This window comes from Callithrix jacchus, chromosome 3, assembly GCF_049354715.1.
Source record: "Callithrix jacchus isolate 240 chromosome 3, calJac240_pri, whole genome shotgun sequence".
NCBI lineage: Eukaryota > Metazoa > Chordata > Mammalia > Primates > Cebidae > Callithrix > Callithrix jacchus.
In genome coordinates this window covers 24,631,689-24,648,840 of record NC_133504.1, presented here as the reverse complement: position 1 = coordinate 24,648,840, position 17,152 = coordinate 24,631,689, and the positions used below count along the sequence as shown (strand labels likewise).

At 35.3% G+C, this 17,152-nt stretch overlaps 1 protein-coding gene across 4 annotated transcripts in view; it reads right to left on the bottom strand.

The window, feature by feature from the left end:
- SPOCK3 (SPARC (osteonectin), cwcv and kazal like domains proteoglycan 3) overlaps positions 1-17,152 on the bottom strand; it is a 670,557-nt gene that overhangs the window by 358,143 nt on the left and 295,262 nt on the right. For all 4 annotated transcript variants that reach the window (XM_054252809.2, XM_008992482.5, XM_078366313.1 and 1 more), the window contains one exon: positions 9,186-9,294. In XM_054252809.2, coding sequence (XP_054108784.1) covers positions 9,186-9,294 — 109 coding nt within the window. The remainder of the gene's footprint in view (positions 1-9,185; positions 9,295-17,152) is intronic.

The following is a 17,152-nucleotide window of genomic DNA, read 5'->3' as shown; positions in this document are numbered from 1 at the left end:
AATTTTTGTATTTTTAGTAGACATGGGGTTTTACCATGTTGAACAGGCTCATCTCAAACTCCTGGGCTCAAGTGATCTGCCCACCTCAGTCTCCCAAAGTGCTGGGATTACAGACATGAGCCACTGGTGCCCAGCCCCTACCAATTTTAAATAAAAAATAAACTGTAACAGTTGAAAACTCAAAATTACCAATGTCTAAACAGTATTCTTTACTGGTGAAGGTGTGAAACAACAGGCACCAGCATCTTGTTTACAGTAGAGAAATTGGTACACTCTCCTTTGGAGGGTGTCGGACAATATATATTAATATTTAAACATATTTTCTTTTTGACATAGCAATCCAATTACTAGAAATTTATGGCAAAAATTTTCATACACATGTATACAAAGATACATGTGGAATAGTGTTGTACAAAGCACCATAATAAAAGAAACTAGAACTAACCCTAATGTCCATCAATAAAGTATTAAGTAAATTGTGGGATAGTCCTGAATGGATTTCTTTATGGCCATTTAAAGAAATGAGATAAAATGCATTTGTTGAATTGCAAATGTCCAAAGCATGTTATATTAAAACAAGGCATAAAAACATGCATAAATATTCCCATTTGGAGGTAAGTGTGTCTGTGTAAATGTCTGTGAGTGTGTGTGTAGATAATTTCTGGAAGTGTAGGAGTAGAACTGAGTGGTCGGGGGAAGCAGGGAAGGAATCAAATCTGTACTCCCTTTTCTATCCTATGGAGTTGTTACCTTATTCACATGTTGTTTTTGTAAGTGTTAAATTTTAAAAATAAAAGTTTTTAAATTGCTATCACTTATACCACCTTTGTATAATATTTTTCTACCCTCTTCTGTGTAGCTAATAAACAATCATAGTTTTTCTCAGTTCTTTCAAAATTATAAATTAAAGCAACATAGGAAAGGATTCAATTTAGAAGAACTAGAATAATCATTATTCTTAATAGGCAGCTAGTTTTCTCTTTCTCATAGACAAAAGAATAGGGTTTTGCTTTTATATGAAAAGTATCTATTACATACCTGTGTAAATATCTCCCTTTCTACAATTCAGAAACCTAAGTAATGTAATTGGACTTTGTAATCTGAGCATTTTAATCTTCATCTATTAAGGATATTTGACTAACAGATATTAAGGTCCATGTCTTTTAAGGAAGTTTGACTAAGAGACATTAAGGTCCAACCAAAATACTTCTTTAAAAGTAACCTTCGTTAATATCCAATTTTTTCTCTCTTCAGTGGTTTATATCAGATTCTTGTCTATTTGGGGAACAAGAAGAAACCCAAGAAATACTTGAAACTTCCTTTGCTATACTTTTCCCCCCAATTCATACTCTTTTCCTTGTATAGGGGAATGTACAGGGGACATTCATGAAGCCCTAGTTGGAAGGCAGAGAAATGGCTTCTGTGTGAAGGAGTTCCTTCCGTTCACTGTTCACATTACACCACCACCTGGCCTTCATCTATTCCCTGTGTCATATAGCACTTTTTTTTTTGTGGCTGCTCCATTTGCCCCATCTACTGATCATCACAATTTAAAACCCTGTTCTCACAACTGAAATCTTGGTATAGGAGATTCAGAAGTACACACAGAGGCACACTCGTTACAAATCTTTTAGACAGACTTTAAAGCTAGTGTATAAGGCAAATAGAGCTCGGAAAGATCTATACTCAGACTTAGAATTTCATTCCTCCAAACGCAGGAGGGTTCCTGCTAAGCAGAAGGAATCTTTAGGCCCAGTGGAGAAATAAAATCCCTCTGGCAGGACATGCAAGGACTTAGCTATGCTCACTCATAAAAGGTGTGACATTCCTTGAGGCATCTAGAATCCTTCTGTATTTTGGAATTTCTGGTCTACAGTTCCTCTTCTCTGGTCATGGGGACATGAGCAGTGCCAAAGGATGTAAAGTAGAGAATCATTAAGGGCAGCCAATTTGTTGAATTTAAGTAGTCTAATAATCTTTAACCCACCAAAGGTATGCCTGCCCCCCTTGCTATTTCTCTTTAAACATCTGTCTCCCATTTTCTATAACACAATGAGGGCTCATTGTTCCCATTCTCTTCCTCTCAATTGCCAAAATCATGTCCTTCCTTTTATTTAATGTGTAAGGTAATCTTAAATATCATCTCCTATAATCATGACAGGAGTAGATCAATTTTCTAAAATACTTTGTTAATGGCAACCCAACAACTCACCTATTAACTATTAAATATACAAACAAATCACTATAATCTCTGTGGGTTAAAAAGCATTTCTAATGTGTCATGGGCACAAAGACGGAGGAGCATTTATTTCTACCTTGGGCTGGGAGGGAAGACTGAATAGACCTTTCTCAATAATTAATGTTTATTGAGTGCTTTCATTGTCAAAAGTGCTTTACACAAATTATGTCTTTAATTCTCACAAGAACAGAGGGAGATACATAGTATAATTACCCACTCTATCTTTTAAACAAGAAAACTGAGTCTGTGAGAATTTAATTTCCTCAGAATCATTCTGGAGAAAGGGAGATGGAGCCAGACTTCAAAGCCAGTCAGTTCGGCTTCAAATTACATACCATTAACCATTATGCTAAAAGCCTTCTCAGAAATGGAGGCTGCCAGAAGAACAAAGGAATAAATGGGCAGAACATATCACAAGAAAATAAAACACAGCCGTAACCCACACCCATGATCGTAAAATATACAATGTGTTTAGGAAAAAATAGTAATAGGTAACCTTATCAAAATCCCTATGGATGTGCAAAAACAACTAGACCTACTTGTTCCATGATATGGAAGACCTACTTGTTCCATAATATGGAACAAATAGATCTAGTGGTTTTTGCACATAAAGTCACTAATCCTTAAAACAGCATCACAGAAGGTACCATTTGTATGACAACTACTTTACAGCAGAAAAGTCTGAAGTACTCAGAGCTTGAGCAACCTGTCCAAGATTACATAGCTAAGAACAGTGGGGCTAGACCGGGAAGCTAGGCATTCTGGTTCTCGCCCGTTGGGCTCTGAAACACATTCTGTGCGCTCTACAGAATCAGTTTCCTGCTGTGAGAAAACTGCAGTGGATCACTGGGTGAAAACCACAGAGGAGGCTCTAAAGCTACCTGGGCCAGGTCATGGAGTACCAGGAGAAGGATGCTGGACTTTAATCAATAGATTCCTGATTTTCAACTGGAGAAGAAATATATCCCAATAATGATAAGGTGTACTGTACTTCAAAAATAAAGTCAAGCCTGTGACTTATTTTCATATATGAGAAACATGCTTTCTGTTTTTGTAATGCATAACACCTAACATAAAGCCTGACCAAATCATGATGATTGATCAAGATGTATAATTGAAGTAGTTGAATTTTCTGATATTAAGCAATTTTCAACTAGGGTAGATTATACTCCCTTCAGTTTGATAGCAAAATAACAGGAGAAGCTAAATATTGTATATCCAGCAATAAAAGAATGTGGGTTAAAACATGCTGAGAATATATTAGGCAATAGATATAGAGAAATTTCTTTTTAAAAAATATAGGGTTGTGGTAAGATAACATGAATTAACAATTCTACAATGCTTAGAAGAATGTCTCATTTATATAACATGCTTTATAAGTAACATAAGACAATACAACATAATAAGACCACAAATTCTAGAACCACAATGGCCAGGTTTAATGTCCACATTACCAATAGAACAAATTAAATAAATTATCTGTCTCAGCTTTTATCATAGGTAAAATATGGATAACAACTGTAACTCACCTTACTTCCAACTACTCTAAGATTAAATGAATCATACACACATATGCATGTATGTATGTGTATGTGTGTGTGTGCAAAAAGATACAAATTACAGACATAAAGAAAACTCTGTGAAGTTCAGTTGTGATCTGTGTTTTAAGAAGAGGAGTCAGTGTTATACTAATTCACTATCCACAGTGCAATGACCATTTGTAAATGTAACTAATTTTAAAAAGTTTTGCAAACCTTCATCATCCTAACTAAAATAAATTTATGAAAAGTTAAGTACCTATAAACGTCTGTTCATATATATAAAATTGATAATTATGGAAAAGAATGTATATATAAACAAGATAGGCATAATTTTAAATCTGAAATCTATAATTTGTATCTATCTATGTATCTATATCTATCCATCCATCCATCCATCCCTATCAATTATGCTTCTATCTATCTATTCTCAGGCAGAAAACCCAGAATCTCTGAACCTCAGTATGGGCATAATAATGCTTAATATAAACAACAATGTCATTGTAAAAGCTAAATCAATGTAAGACATCTAGTAAAAAGTTTTACATATATTAAGTACAAAATAAATACTAGATTTCATTCTCTCTGAAAATATTATTGATACATTTATATTCCACAGAAGCTAAATGTCTTGTAAGAATAGAAGCATCATTTTTAAATGATTATGATAAGTTCAATTCAGTTCGACAAACATTTGTGGAACTCTACTATAACTTAGGCTTTGTAATTAAATCTTTCTGTCTTCAATATTTCAACAAAGAAAATGCAAGTAACTATTCAATTAGTGATCATATAAATAAATTATGTCTTGTTTTAAAAATAGTCATTAAAAACCACGAATTCCAAAATTGCATAGTTAAAATAGATCAATTTTAGAACCAGCTTTCTTTTGATAATGAGTTTTGATAAGTATCATTTTCTATTAGTTTCATCATTTTCTAGGTAATGGCTTCTTGGGAGGTCAAAAGCACTTCCTTATTGATTCCCTTTCTTTAATCCTTACGTGTAAATTAGGTAGAATTAACATGGCTAGTTTTGCCCTATACCAGCTTCTCCAACCTTCCTCTGTCTTATTATGCCAACCCTTTTTCTTTTAATATCAGCAGCATCGATTGGTGCCAGCAACACTAATCTAGAAATAGTGTTAATTATCTGCAGCTGCAGGGCAGTCGGGGAGCATAAAACACTGGGCTTCTTGCTCAGGATCTACAAAAACAATGAAACAACAACTCGCTGTCCGCATCACCAGCAATGTCTCCAAGGGTAACAATGCAAAAAGTGGATCACATTCAAAGCTTGGGAAAGCCATCGGGTATTTCATATTAAAACATCTAAATAATGGGTTATGTGGCCGGGCACGGTGGCTCATGCCTGTAATCCCAGCACTTTGGGAGACCGAGGCGGGTGGATCATGAGGTCAAGAGATCGAGACCATCCTGGTCAACATGGTGAAACCCCATCTCTATTAAAAATACAAAAAATTAGCTGGGCATGGTGGCGCATGCCTGTAGTCCTAGCTACTCAGGAGGCTGAGGCAGGAGAATTGCCTGAACCCAGGAGGTGGAGGAAGCAGTGAGCCGAGATGGCGCCATTGCACTCCAGCCTGGGTAACAAGAGCGAAACTCTGTCTCAAAAAAAAAAAAAAAAAAAAAAAGGGTTAGGTGACCATATTGGAAAAACGTGCTGCAGCTAAAGTTCTTTCTCATTATTCATAACACTATTTTCTTTTAACTGGAAATGACAATGGTAAAAGAATCTTAGCACAATACAAAGATACCGTCTTGTTTGAGACCAGTTCTTCACAGAAAAAAAACATTAGGAGACAATATCCAAATATATGACTTTGAACATCACATATTTGGATGGTTTACACCAGCAGTAGTGGTCAAAGCTAAAGTAAAAACTATGATTCATGTTATTTTCTGATTTCAGAGGACAATTATTGTTATTTAAAACACTAAGGAAGGAGAAATTTGCTAATTATTTCAGTTATCTACAAATCCAAGTGGAGGACCTACCAGTTTCATAAAACCAATTGTTACATCCCTTGTTTCATATTTAAATATTCCTCTTTAACAAGATCATGTCTGTGAAGCATTATGTATGGAGCTGGAAGCCAGCATCCCAGAAAACCAGCAAAGGAACAGAAAACCTAATATCACATGTTCTCAGTTATAAGTGAGAGCTGAACGATGAGAACACATGGACACAGGGAGGGGAACAACACTCACTGGGGCCCGTCTGTGGGGGGAAGGGGGAGGGAGATCATCAGGATAAATAGCCAATGCATGTGGTGATAGGCTGATAATGTGCAGCAAACCACCATGGCACACCTTTACCTATGTAACAAACCTGCACCTTCTGCACATGTATCCCAGAATGTAAAATAAAATATTTAAAAATCCTTCTTTTCTAGTCTGTAAATCATGCATTCATTTATTCTGCCAATTAAAACATACTTGTTGATTGATGCCTATACCCTTCTTAATTCATTTTCAACAAATATACACAAAGCACAAAGAAAATAATGTTTAAACTTAGATTATCTAGACTGACCACTTCAATTGATCAAACTATTTGTTAAAATATTCTTCCCTAAATATTCTACCAATATTTTACGAAACTCCTCAAAGAAAACATGTACTTGCCAGTAATTCAAGATCTGGGTACACAGTAGTAAATTAGAAGCAGACCCTACCTTCATTGAGCTTTCAGACTGTCAAAGGAGATTGAGATCTGACAAACTATTATAAATGTCATGAGCCTTCTGAGATGAAAAGTTTAAAATTCTAAGGCAATGAAGAAATGAGTGTGATATATAGTATTGGGAAGAGGAGGCTGGAAAGCATCTTTGAAAAACTGTATATCCCCTGCAGAAAGGAACAGTAAATTTTCTTTCTCTTTTATGAGATCAAGGAAAGAAAAATTCAGTTGTTTCTTTAAATGGAAAAAGGTAGCAATTCTTATTCTAAACTGTGTAAATGGGCAAAAATTGATTAATTAAGCCATCTTTCTCTGCTTTCTCTACCCCATCCCCCAAATACACACAATCCTCAAATCTAAGATTTAGATTATTTATATTAGCCATTTTTATTGATCAAAGTGCTTGGCAAAGCTCTTCTTCCCTAAGTGTTGTATAAACATTCACTATGTACTGACATCCTCCAAGCAAATAAAGCATATCAAATATTAATCTTAAAATCAATTTGTTGGAAACTAGTGATTTATTTATTGAGTAGAGCATGGATTGAGTGTACATTTATAAATAGTCTCTATCAGAAATAGAACAGGACCAAATACTATTTACATAAAACATTTTGAAATTCACGCACTAAAAGCATATTAGTCTCCCCTCTGAACCCCGCTCCACCACACCAAAGGCAAAGCTTCAGTAGTGTCCTATTCAGGATCCTTCAATTATATGTACTAAGGGGCATTTGGTTATTGGTTTCTGTTAGCCTTTATCATGTTAAGTAAGTTTTTGTATGTAGTTAAATCATTTAACAAATCAGAGAAGTAATGAATGAGACAGCACAGTTGTAAAAAGCATAGACTCTGGCGTCAATCAATACAGATAGGAATTGAAGCTCTGAAAATGTCTAGCTTTGTAGCCCTGAGTCAGTTAGTTTAACCTCTTTTAGCTTCAGTGTCCAAGAAGTGTCAAGATGATGTGTCTCTGCCACAGACATGACATTAATTGTGAGGTCTTTGTTCCTCTTTGACTTGGGTTCAGGGGGCCAGAGTTGAAGTGGCAGGTGAACCTTTTGAAAGCTGTTAAATGTCTGCACGTAGAAATTTTTCCCAAAGTCTCTAGAATTTGTGATAGAACAGTTTTTGCTTTTATGGGAAATAAACTTAGTTTCTGCAACTTAGGAGAGAGATCATATATAAATCCCTATTTACACCCTTCTCTTTTTATTTCACCCCCAATATACACACGTTCACATACTAATATTTTTTTAATTTGCATGATTAATTAATGGAAATGCCAAGAAATTTACAATCCTAAATAGAAAAATGAATTTCTGGCCCAAAGCTTTGTTATCCCTCTGTAAAACTAACATCAAAGTCATGGTTGTGGGGGGTATGTCACTGTTAACTGCTTCACCCCTTTGTGCTTTCCTGTAGTACCCTGCCTTTATGGAATTGTTATTTGCAAGAAGTCTTTTGTTCTTTATATCACCAAACTGTTGTCTTCTTTCTCCTACTCCCTCTCTCTCTTATTTCCAAAAGTACTTTACTGATACACCATGATTCTATTCTGACTGAACACATTTCCAAAACCCCGACCTCTGTTACATCAACCTCCTTTGGTTATAGAAATCTGCCACTATAGAGTTAACATTGTGGAATAAAGACTTCTCCTAATCCACTCAGCATGTAAAAGAGGGTGTCATGTACATGTGCTCTTACATTATAAGAAACATCAATGTAACTTAAATATTAGCTGTTTCCTAGAAATGCTACTTATATTCTTATTCTTATTTTTCAATATTCTTATTCTCTTCCTGTTGGTGTGTTTGAGTAACAGAATTTATTTACATGCAAGTACACTAAAGCCAAAAACCCAATTTTTCTCTGAGCATAAACAAAGAGCAAAATTTTCTTTGTTCATTCAATTTAAAAGCAATACATTAAGTCCATTATCACAGAAAGAATATTCTCTCAAAAATAACTTTAAAAATCATATAGAAAATGAATACACCACTTGTTTTAGTCAGTTAACCAATGAATTCACTTTTGATTGTGGCATATTCAAATTTTAAGACTCGGCACCAAACTACACAGACTATTTCCACATTATGGGTCCTTCTGCAAACAGAGCCTATCTTACAGAAGCAGTGATTGTTGTTGTAAGATACTTGAAATCCTCCCATCCTCTTTAGAAACTGTGACTTAGCATCCAGGGAATTGACGCAAGGACTACACCAGTAGCAGTGCCTCCTAAAGAAGTTGTGCTGAAGGTTTCAAGTCCCAAATCCCTATTTAGTGACCTTTAAACTCTTTTTATAAACATCAATCATTTTTTCTCCTTTAACTTTCCAACTGTCTCCTGAGGGAAATAAAGATGGTTTAATAGCCATAAACAAAAGTACATGGTGGGTACAAAACTAACTGTTCCCTAAACTTTGAAAAAGCACAAACATTTAGCTATAACATTTAAATATAATCTTTGTAAGATCTTCTTTATTCAATAATATATGCCTCAAATTCTATAATCCATAGTAATTGTGATTGATTCCAATGTTTAACCTAAATGAATCATAATTGTATCAAATAAGCTTCTGAAACTGTTTCATAAAATTCTGCATAAAAGATTAGCAGGCACGGTCAAATATTTACACTCTGCAGTTATTCCCAATAAGGAGTGCTGTTCAATCAGTGAGATTAGATTTAACAGTGTTTACCTGTGTGTAAGCCTCCGGTGACTAATGCAGACTGCTGTCTGAGAATCTTGAGCAATGCATACTTTATGATGACTACATTTCATCTTTAAGCATGGATCTTTAGCTGGATCTAAAGTTAAAAAAATTCATAGAAAATATTAAAATCAGCTTCTGTAAAAGGGAGTTATCAAATCCTGTCAAACACAATTTGATCAGGTAATTTACATAGTGTTTAGTTATAAACTTTCTTCACATTCTTCCTCTATTAAGAGATACTTCTGCTTCTACCCACATAACAAAGAGTTAACAGTCAGCTGTAGTTTAGTCTCACCCACTTTATTCAGAAGCTGAGATGCACATACCTCTATGATCAGACAATGTGTAATCAAAACAGAAACTTGGAGACCCAAACTCTGTAATCTTACTACCTTCTAAGCAGTAAAGGTGGTGAAATAAAGTTAGAATATGTTCCTGGAATATTTTATGACAGTGGAAAACTACAATGTATTCCTTTGCTTTCCCTAGATAAATGCTGGTGGGTAAATACAAAGGATGAAACGAACAAACAAAAATGTCACTGGACATCAATGGATAACTTTGGATATCCAAAAATAGTCTAGAACTGTGCTTGGCGACTGGATGAGTATAGCATGTAAGAACTGAGATACTGCATTTTAGTTTTATATAATTTGTGCATAATATTTTTACCACCATTTCTTCAAACAAACTTCTGTCTCCATGGCTGCCAACAAAAAGTCTACATGGAGTGTTGATTTTTTATTTTTGGTAACAGCTTTATTTACATATAATTCACATATTACACTATTCAGGCAGTTAAGTTTACAGTTAATGATTTTCAGTATCTTTGCAATTGTAAACTACCACCACAATCAATAATAGAGTAATTCTATCCCAACAATACCTAAACTAACCTCTTGTTATCATCTCCTATTCCCTCTCCCCTCCACTAATATTAGCCAACTTTCCATCTCATTTCCATCTCTAAGATTGGCCTATTTTTGACATTTTATTTAAGTTGAATGATAAAATTCATGATGCTTCTTGCCTGGTGTCTCTTACTTAGAACAATGATTCTGAAGTTCAATCATGTTGCAGCATGAATCACTGCTTCATTCCTTTCTATAGTGAATTATTATAATCTTTTTTATTTTACAGATATATCACATTTATTTATTCACTAGTAGCATTTTGCTTGTTTCCACTTTTTGGCTATTGTGAATAATACTGCTATTGGTGATCATTCATGATTAATCCTAGTGACACTTGGTTATAATTTGTTGTTGTGGGCAGACCAGAGGGGGGGTGCAAATAAACAAAAGGCACTGAGTGTCCAGATTTGGTTCATGCCAAAATTGAAAGAAAGAAACAATGAAATATGCTAAACAAAACAATTCTAGTGCACAGAAAGAAGTAGAACCAGAATAATGTGCATTCAGAATTTGCAGAAATATTTGGAAGGGCTCCAGCTGCCGGTGGACATAAAATGTGGATTTGAGATAATCTTTGAGGGTAAGCTCAAGCTGATGTAAAAATCAACTTTAGCTTTTCATGTATGTGTTAACTCTTAAGCATATTTAGTCAATAGCCTAAAAAAGGTGGATATATTCTGATAATCAATGCATTTTTAAAATTTCATTTTTGAGACAGAGTCTTTCTCTGACACCCTGGCTGGAGTGCAGTGATGCGATCTTGGCTCACTGTAACCTCTGCATGCCAGGCTTAAGTGATTCTCCAGCCTCAGCCTCTCAAGTAGCTGGGATTATAGGCACGTGCCACCACACCCAGCTAATTTTGTATTTTAAGTACAGGTAGGGTTTCACCATGTTGGCCAGGCTGCTCTGGAACTCTGACCCACCTTAGCCTCCCAAAGTGCTGGGAATACAAGTGTGAGGCATTGCCCTCAACCTGATAATTAATACAATACAATGAATAAAATACAGACCTAAGCTATAATGTATATGCATATAGATCTTACTGATTTCAATATATAAATTTTACTTATGCAAAAATCTTATTAGAGATTTTATATAACTATGAGATTTAAAATAAAGAATGTTAACATGTATCATTGGTGAAATATTACAGACATTTTATATTAATCCATGCTAAAGTTCACTATGCAAATGTAAATTGCTACAACATTCTTTTCAGACTATCACTTTGAATCATCATTAGTCAAGAAATGCTCTCTTCAAAATACTGCACTATAAGAGTGTATGACTTTTTGTTGGATAACATAAAAAAAAAACCACACACGATAACCTAAAAGACATCAAAAATGTTTTGAGCTATTTCTAATGTTTAGTCTCTGTTGATTTCTAATTATTAAAATAACAAAAAAATTTATTAAACAGTTCTGCCTAACAATTAAATAATGCCATTGTTACCTGCCTCTGTACTATACAGACATATATGTTATATACTACTTTTGAGCGTATTCTATCTTGGATGTAAGTTCTGAAAAAGGAGTCTTTTCATTTTGAAATAAAACACTATAGTACATTTAAAATTATCATTATTAATGTAGTTACAATTTGAGTGCAGACCAGTAATATTACAGCTATTTTTTTCTTTACCTTATATCTACATTTGATAATTTCCAAAAGTTCTATGACACACTTTTGTCACATATGCTCAAGAAAGTGGAACTCAAAAATTGGTATACAGTGAAATGTATACCAATGAAAACAATGAAATGACACATGAAAACAATGTAATGAGTTTACATAGGATTCTACGTAAGTGACCAAATAAGAGAGAAGCAGTATTTGTCATGAGGTGGAAAACACAGGAGTGAAAATAAAGAATAAGATGCAAGCATCTACAATAACAAAAAGACCACTTTCTGTGCATCAGATTTTAACCATCTGTATTTTTTAGTAGAACTCACATTGTTGGCAGCTTAAAAAACACAAAACATTACATGCTGTAAATACAGATGCTCAAGATTTTATTCTTGAAACCATAACAATAACACAACAAAATTCTCTTGGCTGAAGCCCAATCGGTCCTGTGCCTTAAAGAGGTCTGGCATAAACTCATCATCTCACTCTGTTGTGTTCTTCTTTCCATCCTGTTTTCCATTTGACATCTCTCTTCTGTTCTGAATGGTTGTATTCCGCTTTCTCTCAAGCAACAAGACAAACTTCCTCTAGAAAGATTTCAGCAAGTGCATTTGACTTCTCTTGGCTATGCTCTTTTCTTCACCCCTAATAAACTTTCTGGTCAGTGGAAACTAACCTGGGCACATGACAAATACGGTTTTCTTTTTTGGTTGTGTTTTAGAAAATGCCATCTGTATTTTAAACAACTGGCATATAATGTATCCTTTGAGCTTCATCATATTTGCAATGTAGTATTTCCCTCAATTTTTTACCAGAATACTTGTATTTCAGTCCAGAATTTTTCCCAGTTATTTCCAGGTGAGTATAAACTAGGAAGAAGCCGGCCTCATCTAGCCCATAATGGTGTGAATGCCGCAGTAAACAAGGGCAGGTGAGAGTAGAAACGTAAGTGAATGGAGCCCTGGGTTAAGTGAAAAAAGAGATGTAATTCATGAGAAGTCCTAATGTAAAGGGAACAAGGAAGTCAAGAAAACAGACCTGGGTGGCAATTTACAGGGAGGAGCAGAAAAGTTATATTGCTATTCATTTCTGGTGTTTGTGGTTAAGAAAAGGCAGTCACACCACTGAGGTGTAAAAATTGACATTAATGTTAGTATTAAGAATACAAATGACCACATAAACAGAAGCAAAGACAAAAACCACATGATTATCTCCACAGATGCAGAGAATGCCTTTGACAAAATTCACCAGCCCTTTATGCTAAAAACCCTCAATAAACTAGGTATCTATGGAACGTATCTCAAAATAATAAAATATCATACTGAATGGGCAAAAACTGGAAGCATCCCCTTTGAAATCTGGCACAGACAAGGATGCCCTCTCTCACCACTCCTATTTCCTATACTATTGGAAGTTCTAGCCAGAGCAATCAGGCAAGAAAAAGAAATAAAGAGTATTCAGTTAGGAAAGGAGGAAGTTAAATTGTCTCTATTTGCAGACGACATTATTGTATATTTAGAAGACCCTGTTGTTTCAGTCCAAAATCTCCTCAAACTGATAAGCAACTTCAGCAAAGTCTCAGGATACAAAATCAATGTTCAGAAATCACAAGCATTCCTATACACCAATAACAGACTTAAAGAGAGCCAAATTAAGAATGAACTCCCATTCACAATTGCTACAAAGAGAATAAAATACCCAGGAATACAACTAACAAATGAAGTAAAGGATCTCTTCAAGGAGAACTACGAATCACTGCTCAAGGAAATAAGAGACCACACAAACAGAAACATTCCAGGCTCACGATTAGGAAGAATCAATACAGTGAAAATGGCTATACTGCCCAAAGGAATTTATAGATTCAATGCTATCCCCATCAAGCTACCAATGACACTCTTCACAGAACTGGAAAAACCACCTTAAACTTCATATGGAACCAAAAGAGAGCCCACATAGCCAAGTCAATTCTAAGCAGAAAGAACAAAGCTAAAGGCATCATGCTACCTGACTTCAAACTATACTACAAGGCTACAGTAATCAAAACAGCATGGTACTGGTACCAAAACAGAGATATAGACCAATGGAACAGAACAGATGCCTCGGAGGCAATCCCACACATCTACAGCCATCTGATCTTTGACAAACATCATAAAAACAAGCTATGGGGAAAGGAGTCCCTGTTTAATAAATGGTGTTGGGAAATCTGGCTAGCTATGTGCAGAAAGCAGAAACTGAACCCCTTCCTGACAACTTACACTAAAATTAACTCCAGATGGATTAAAGACCTAAACATAAGACCTAACACCATAAAAACCCTGGAAGAAAACCTAGGCAAAACCATTCAGGACATAGGCATAGGCAAGGACTTCATGACTAAAACAACAAAAGCATTGGCAACAAAAGCCAAAATAGACAAATGGGATCTAATTAAACTACAGAGCTCCACAGCAAAAGAAACAATCATTAGAGTGAACTGGCCACCAATAGAATGTGAAAAAATTTTTGCAATCTACGCATTTGACAAAGATCTAATATTCAGGATCTACAAAATCTAAAACAGATTTACAAGAAAAAACAAACAAACCCATTCAAAGGTGAGCAGAGAACATGAACAGACACTTTTCAAAGAAGACATATATGAGGCCAACAAACATATGAAAAAATGCTCTTCATCACTTGTCATTGGAGAAATGCAAATCAAAACCACATTGGGATACCACCTCACACCATTCAGGATAGCAATCATTAAAATATCTGGAGAAAACAGATGCTAGAGAGGATGTGGAGAAATAGGAACACTTTTAAATTGTTTGTGGGAGTGTAAATTAGTTCACCCATTGTGGAAAACAGTGTGGTGAATCCTCAAGGACCTAGAAATAGAAATTCCATTTGACCCAGCAATCCCATTACTGGATGGTTATCCAAAGGATTATAAATTGTTCTATTGTAAAGACACATGCACACGTATGTTCATTGAGGCACTGTTTACAATAGCAAATACCTGGAACTAAGCCAAATGCTCATCAATGATAGACTGGACAGGTAAAATGTGGCACTTATACACTATGGAATATTATGCAGCCGTAAAAAGGATGAATTTGTGTCCTTTGTAGGGACATGGATGAACCTGGAAACCATAATTCTCAGCAAACTGACACAAGACCAGAAAATAAAACACCACATGGTCTCACTCATAGGCTGGTGTTGAACAATGAGGACACATGAACACAGGGAGGGGAATATCACACACTAGGGTCTTTTGGGGGGGACCTGGGGAGGGACAGCATGGGGTAGGGAGTTGGGAGGGATAACATGGAGAGAAATGCCAGATATAGGTGATGGTGATGGAGGCAGCAAACCACAGTGCCATGTATATACCTCTGCAACAATCCTGCATGTTCTTCACATGTACCCTAGAAACTAAAGTACAGTAAAAAATATATATATAATAAATAGATTTTTAAAATGAACTGAAATGAACTTCAACATGGTAGGATGAAACTCCTAATCTGTACAGACTCATATTCATTTCCTAACAAAACAGGTATTTCAGAAGATTGAATCTAAGCAAAATTACTCCCCCCCCCCTTTTTTTTTTTTTTTTTTTGAGATGGAGTCTTGCTCTGTTGTGCAGGCTGGAGTACAGTGGCATGATCTTGGCTCACTGCAATGTCTGCCTCCCAAATTCACGTGATTCTCCTGCCTTAGGCTCTTGAGTAGCTGGGATTACAGGCATGCTGCCACTACACCCAGCCAATTTTTGTATTTTTGGTAGAGATGGGGTTTCGCCATGTTGGCCAGGCTGGTCTTGAACTCCTGACCTCGTGATCCACCTGCCTTGGTCTCCCAAAGTGCTGGAATTACAGGCATGAACCACCACACCTAGCCACAAAATTACTCTTAAATCATTCTGTATACAATGCTTGGTAAACTTAAGGATCTAGTATTCCAATCAGAAGTTAGGGGAAAGATGTCCCTCTGCTAGTCACCTTAAAGAATGTACCTTTGAAACAATCTAGTTAGATTTTTAGGATGCTCAGTTTAATGACATATTTAAAGTAAAAGATGGAAAACCTATTTTTATGGCCAGCTCTCTTATTCTCTTCCCACAGCACATTTTTGGGTTGGAACAGAGAACTCAGGCACAGTCTCCCAGGTTTTACGCATACCGGGAACAGATTAATGGACAATGATTTTCTTGGAGTCATCAACTTCTCGCCCATCATCTTAACATTTTGAGAAAAGCTATGCTGAAAGCATTAGAAAAAGAGTGCTCTGTCTGTGCAAATGTTCTACTCTAGACGAGAAATGATTGGGAAGTTCTTTGACCTTAGAATTTCAATACCCTTTAAAATACTGAAATATAATCACAAAACCCAAAAACCTCTGACAATTAAAAGGACCTACGCAACTGTCTTGCATGCTCTGCTCATGTACCCCAAAACCTATAATCCAATAAAAAATTAAAAAAAAAAAAAAAAAAAAAAGGTCTTTTTTTTTCTTTGTTGTTGTTGTTGTCCCTGGGGATGGCGGAGCTTGCAAACATTCGTGAAAATCTCATTTGATAATACTGTGAATTAATACTGTGAATTAATGTAAATTAATTTATGATTTTAACTCAATTTAGTGTTCAGCTTCAAAAGGATTACTATTTTTAATTGCAGGGTGGTGTGCTGAAGAATTTTAATTTTTTTACAGGATACGCATTTAGTTGTACTCAGTATACAATACACAGATCTTTTTTTTACAGTATAATAATTTCAAAATTCCATACACATCTGTTATAAGGATTGGAATGGGATATTATATGAGCATTCAATGATTGCAATTTATTCAGTATTTGCCATGTGCCAGTACAGTTCTTTTTGGTGTTTGTGTAAAATATCATTAAAGCCATTTTCTGAAACATGTTAGCATCTCAGTTTTAGATGTTAAGAAACTAGAGCTGAAATACAACGTCACAGGATTGTATAACTAGTAAGTAGTAGAACCAGGTCTCAAACCCAAGCCCTTGGAATTGGAAAACTTAAATAATTTGCCCCTGAAGAATCCTGTTTCCATAGCTTTCTGTGAGATTCAGAGTAGCTAAAACAATGTCCTGGGATCAGCTGATCTTTAAATTCTCTATAACATGGAATAAAAAGAAAAACCTTTGCTGAAATAGTATTAGTATCTAGTAAGATAAGCATAAAAGATTGTAAGATTGACTATGACCAGAGTATTTGTCTAGTTTTGATTCTAAGAGTTCATTCTTATGATTACATCTGTTTCTTTCTCACTAGTAAATCAGTTCCATATACAATTGCTTAGAACCTAATACTATATTCTGATATTTAGCTTACCCAGAAAATCATTCAGTAGGGCCTAAAAGCCATCTATTTAATCTGATCTTTACGTTTCACA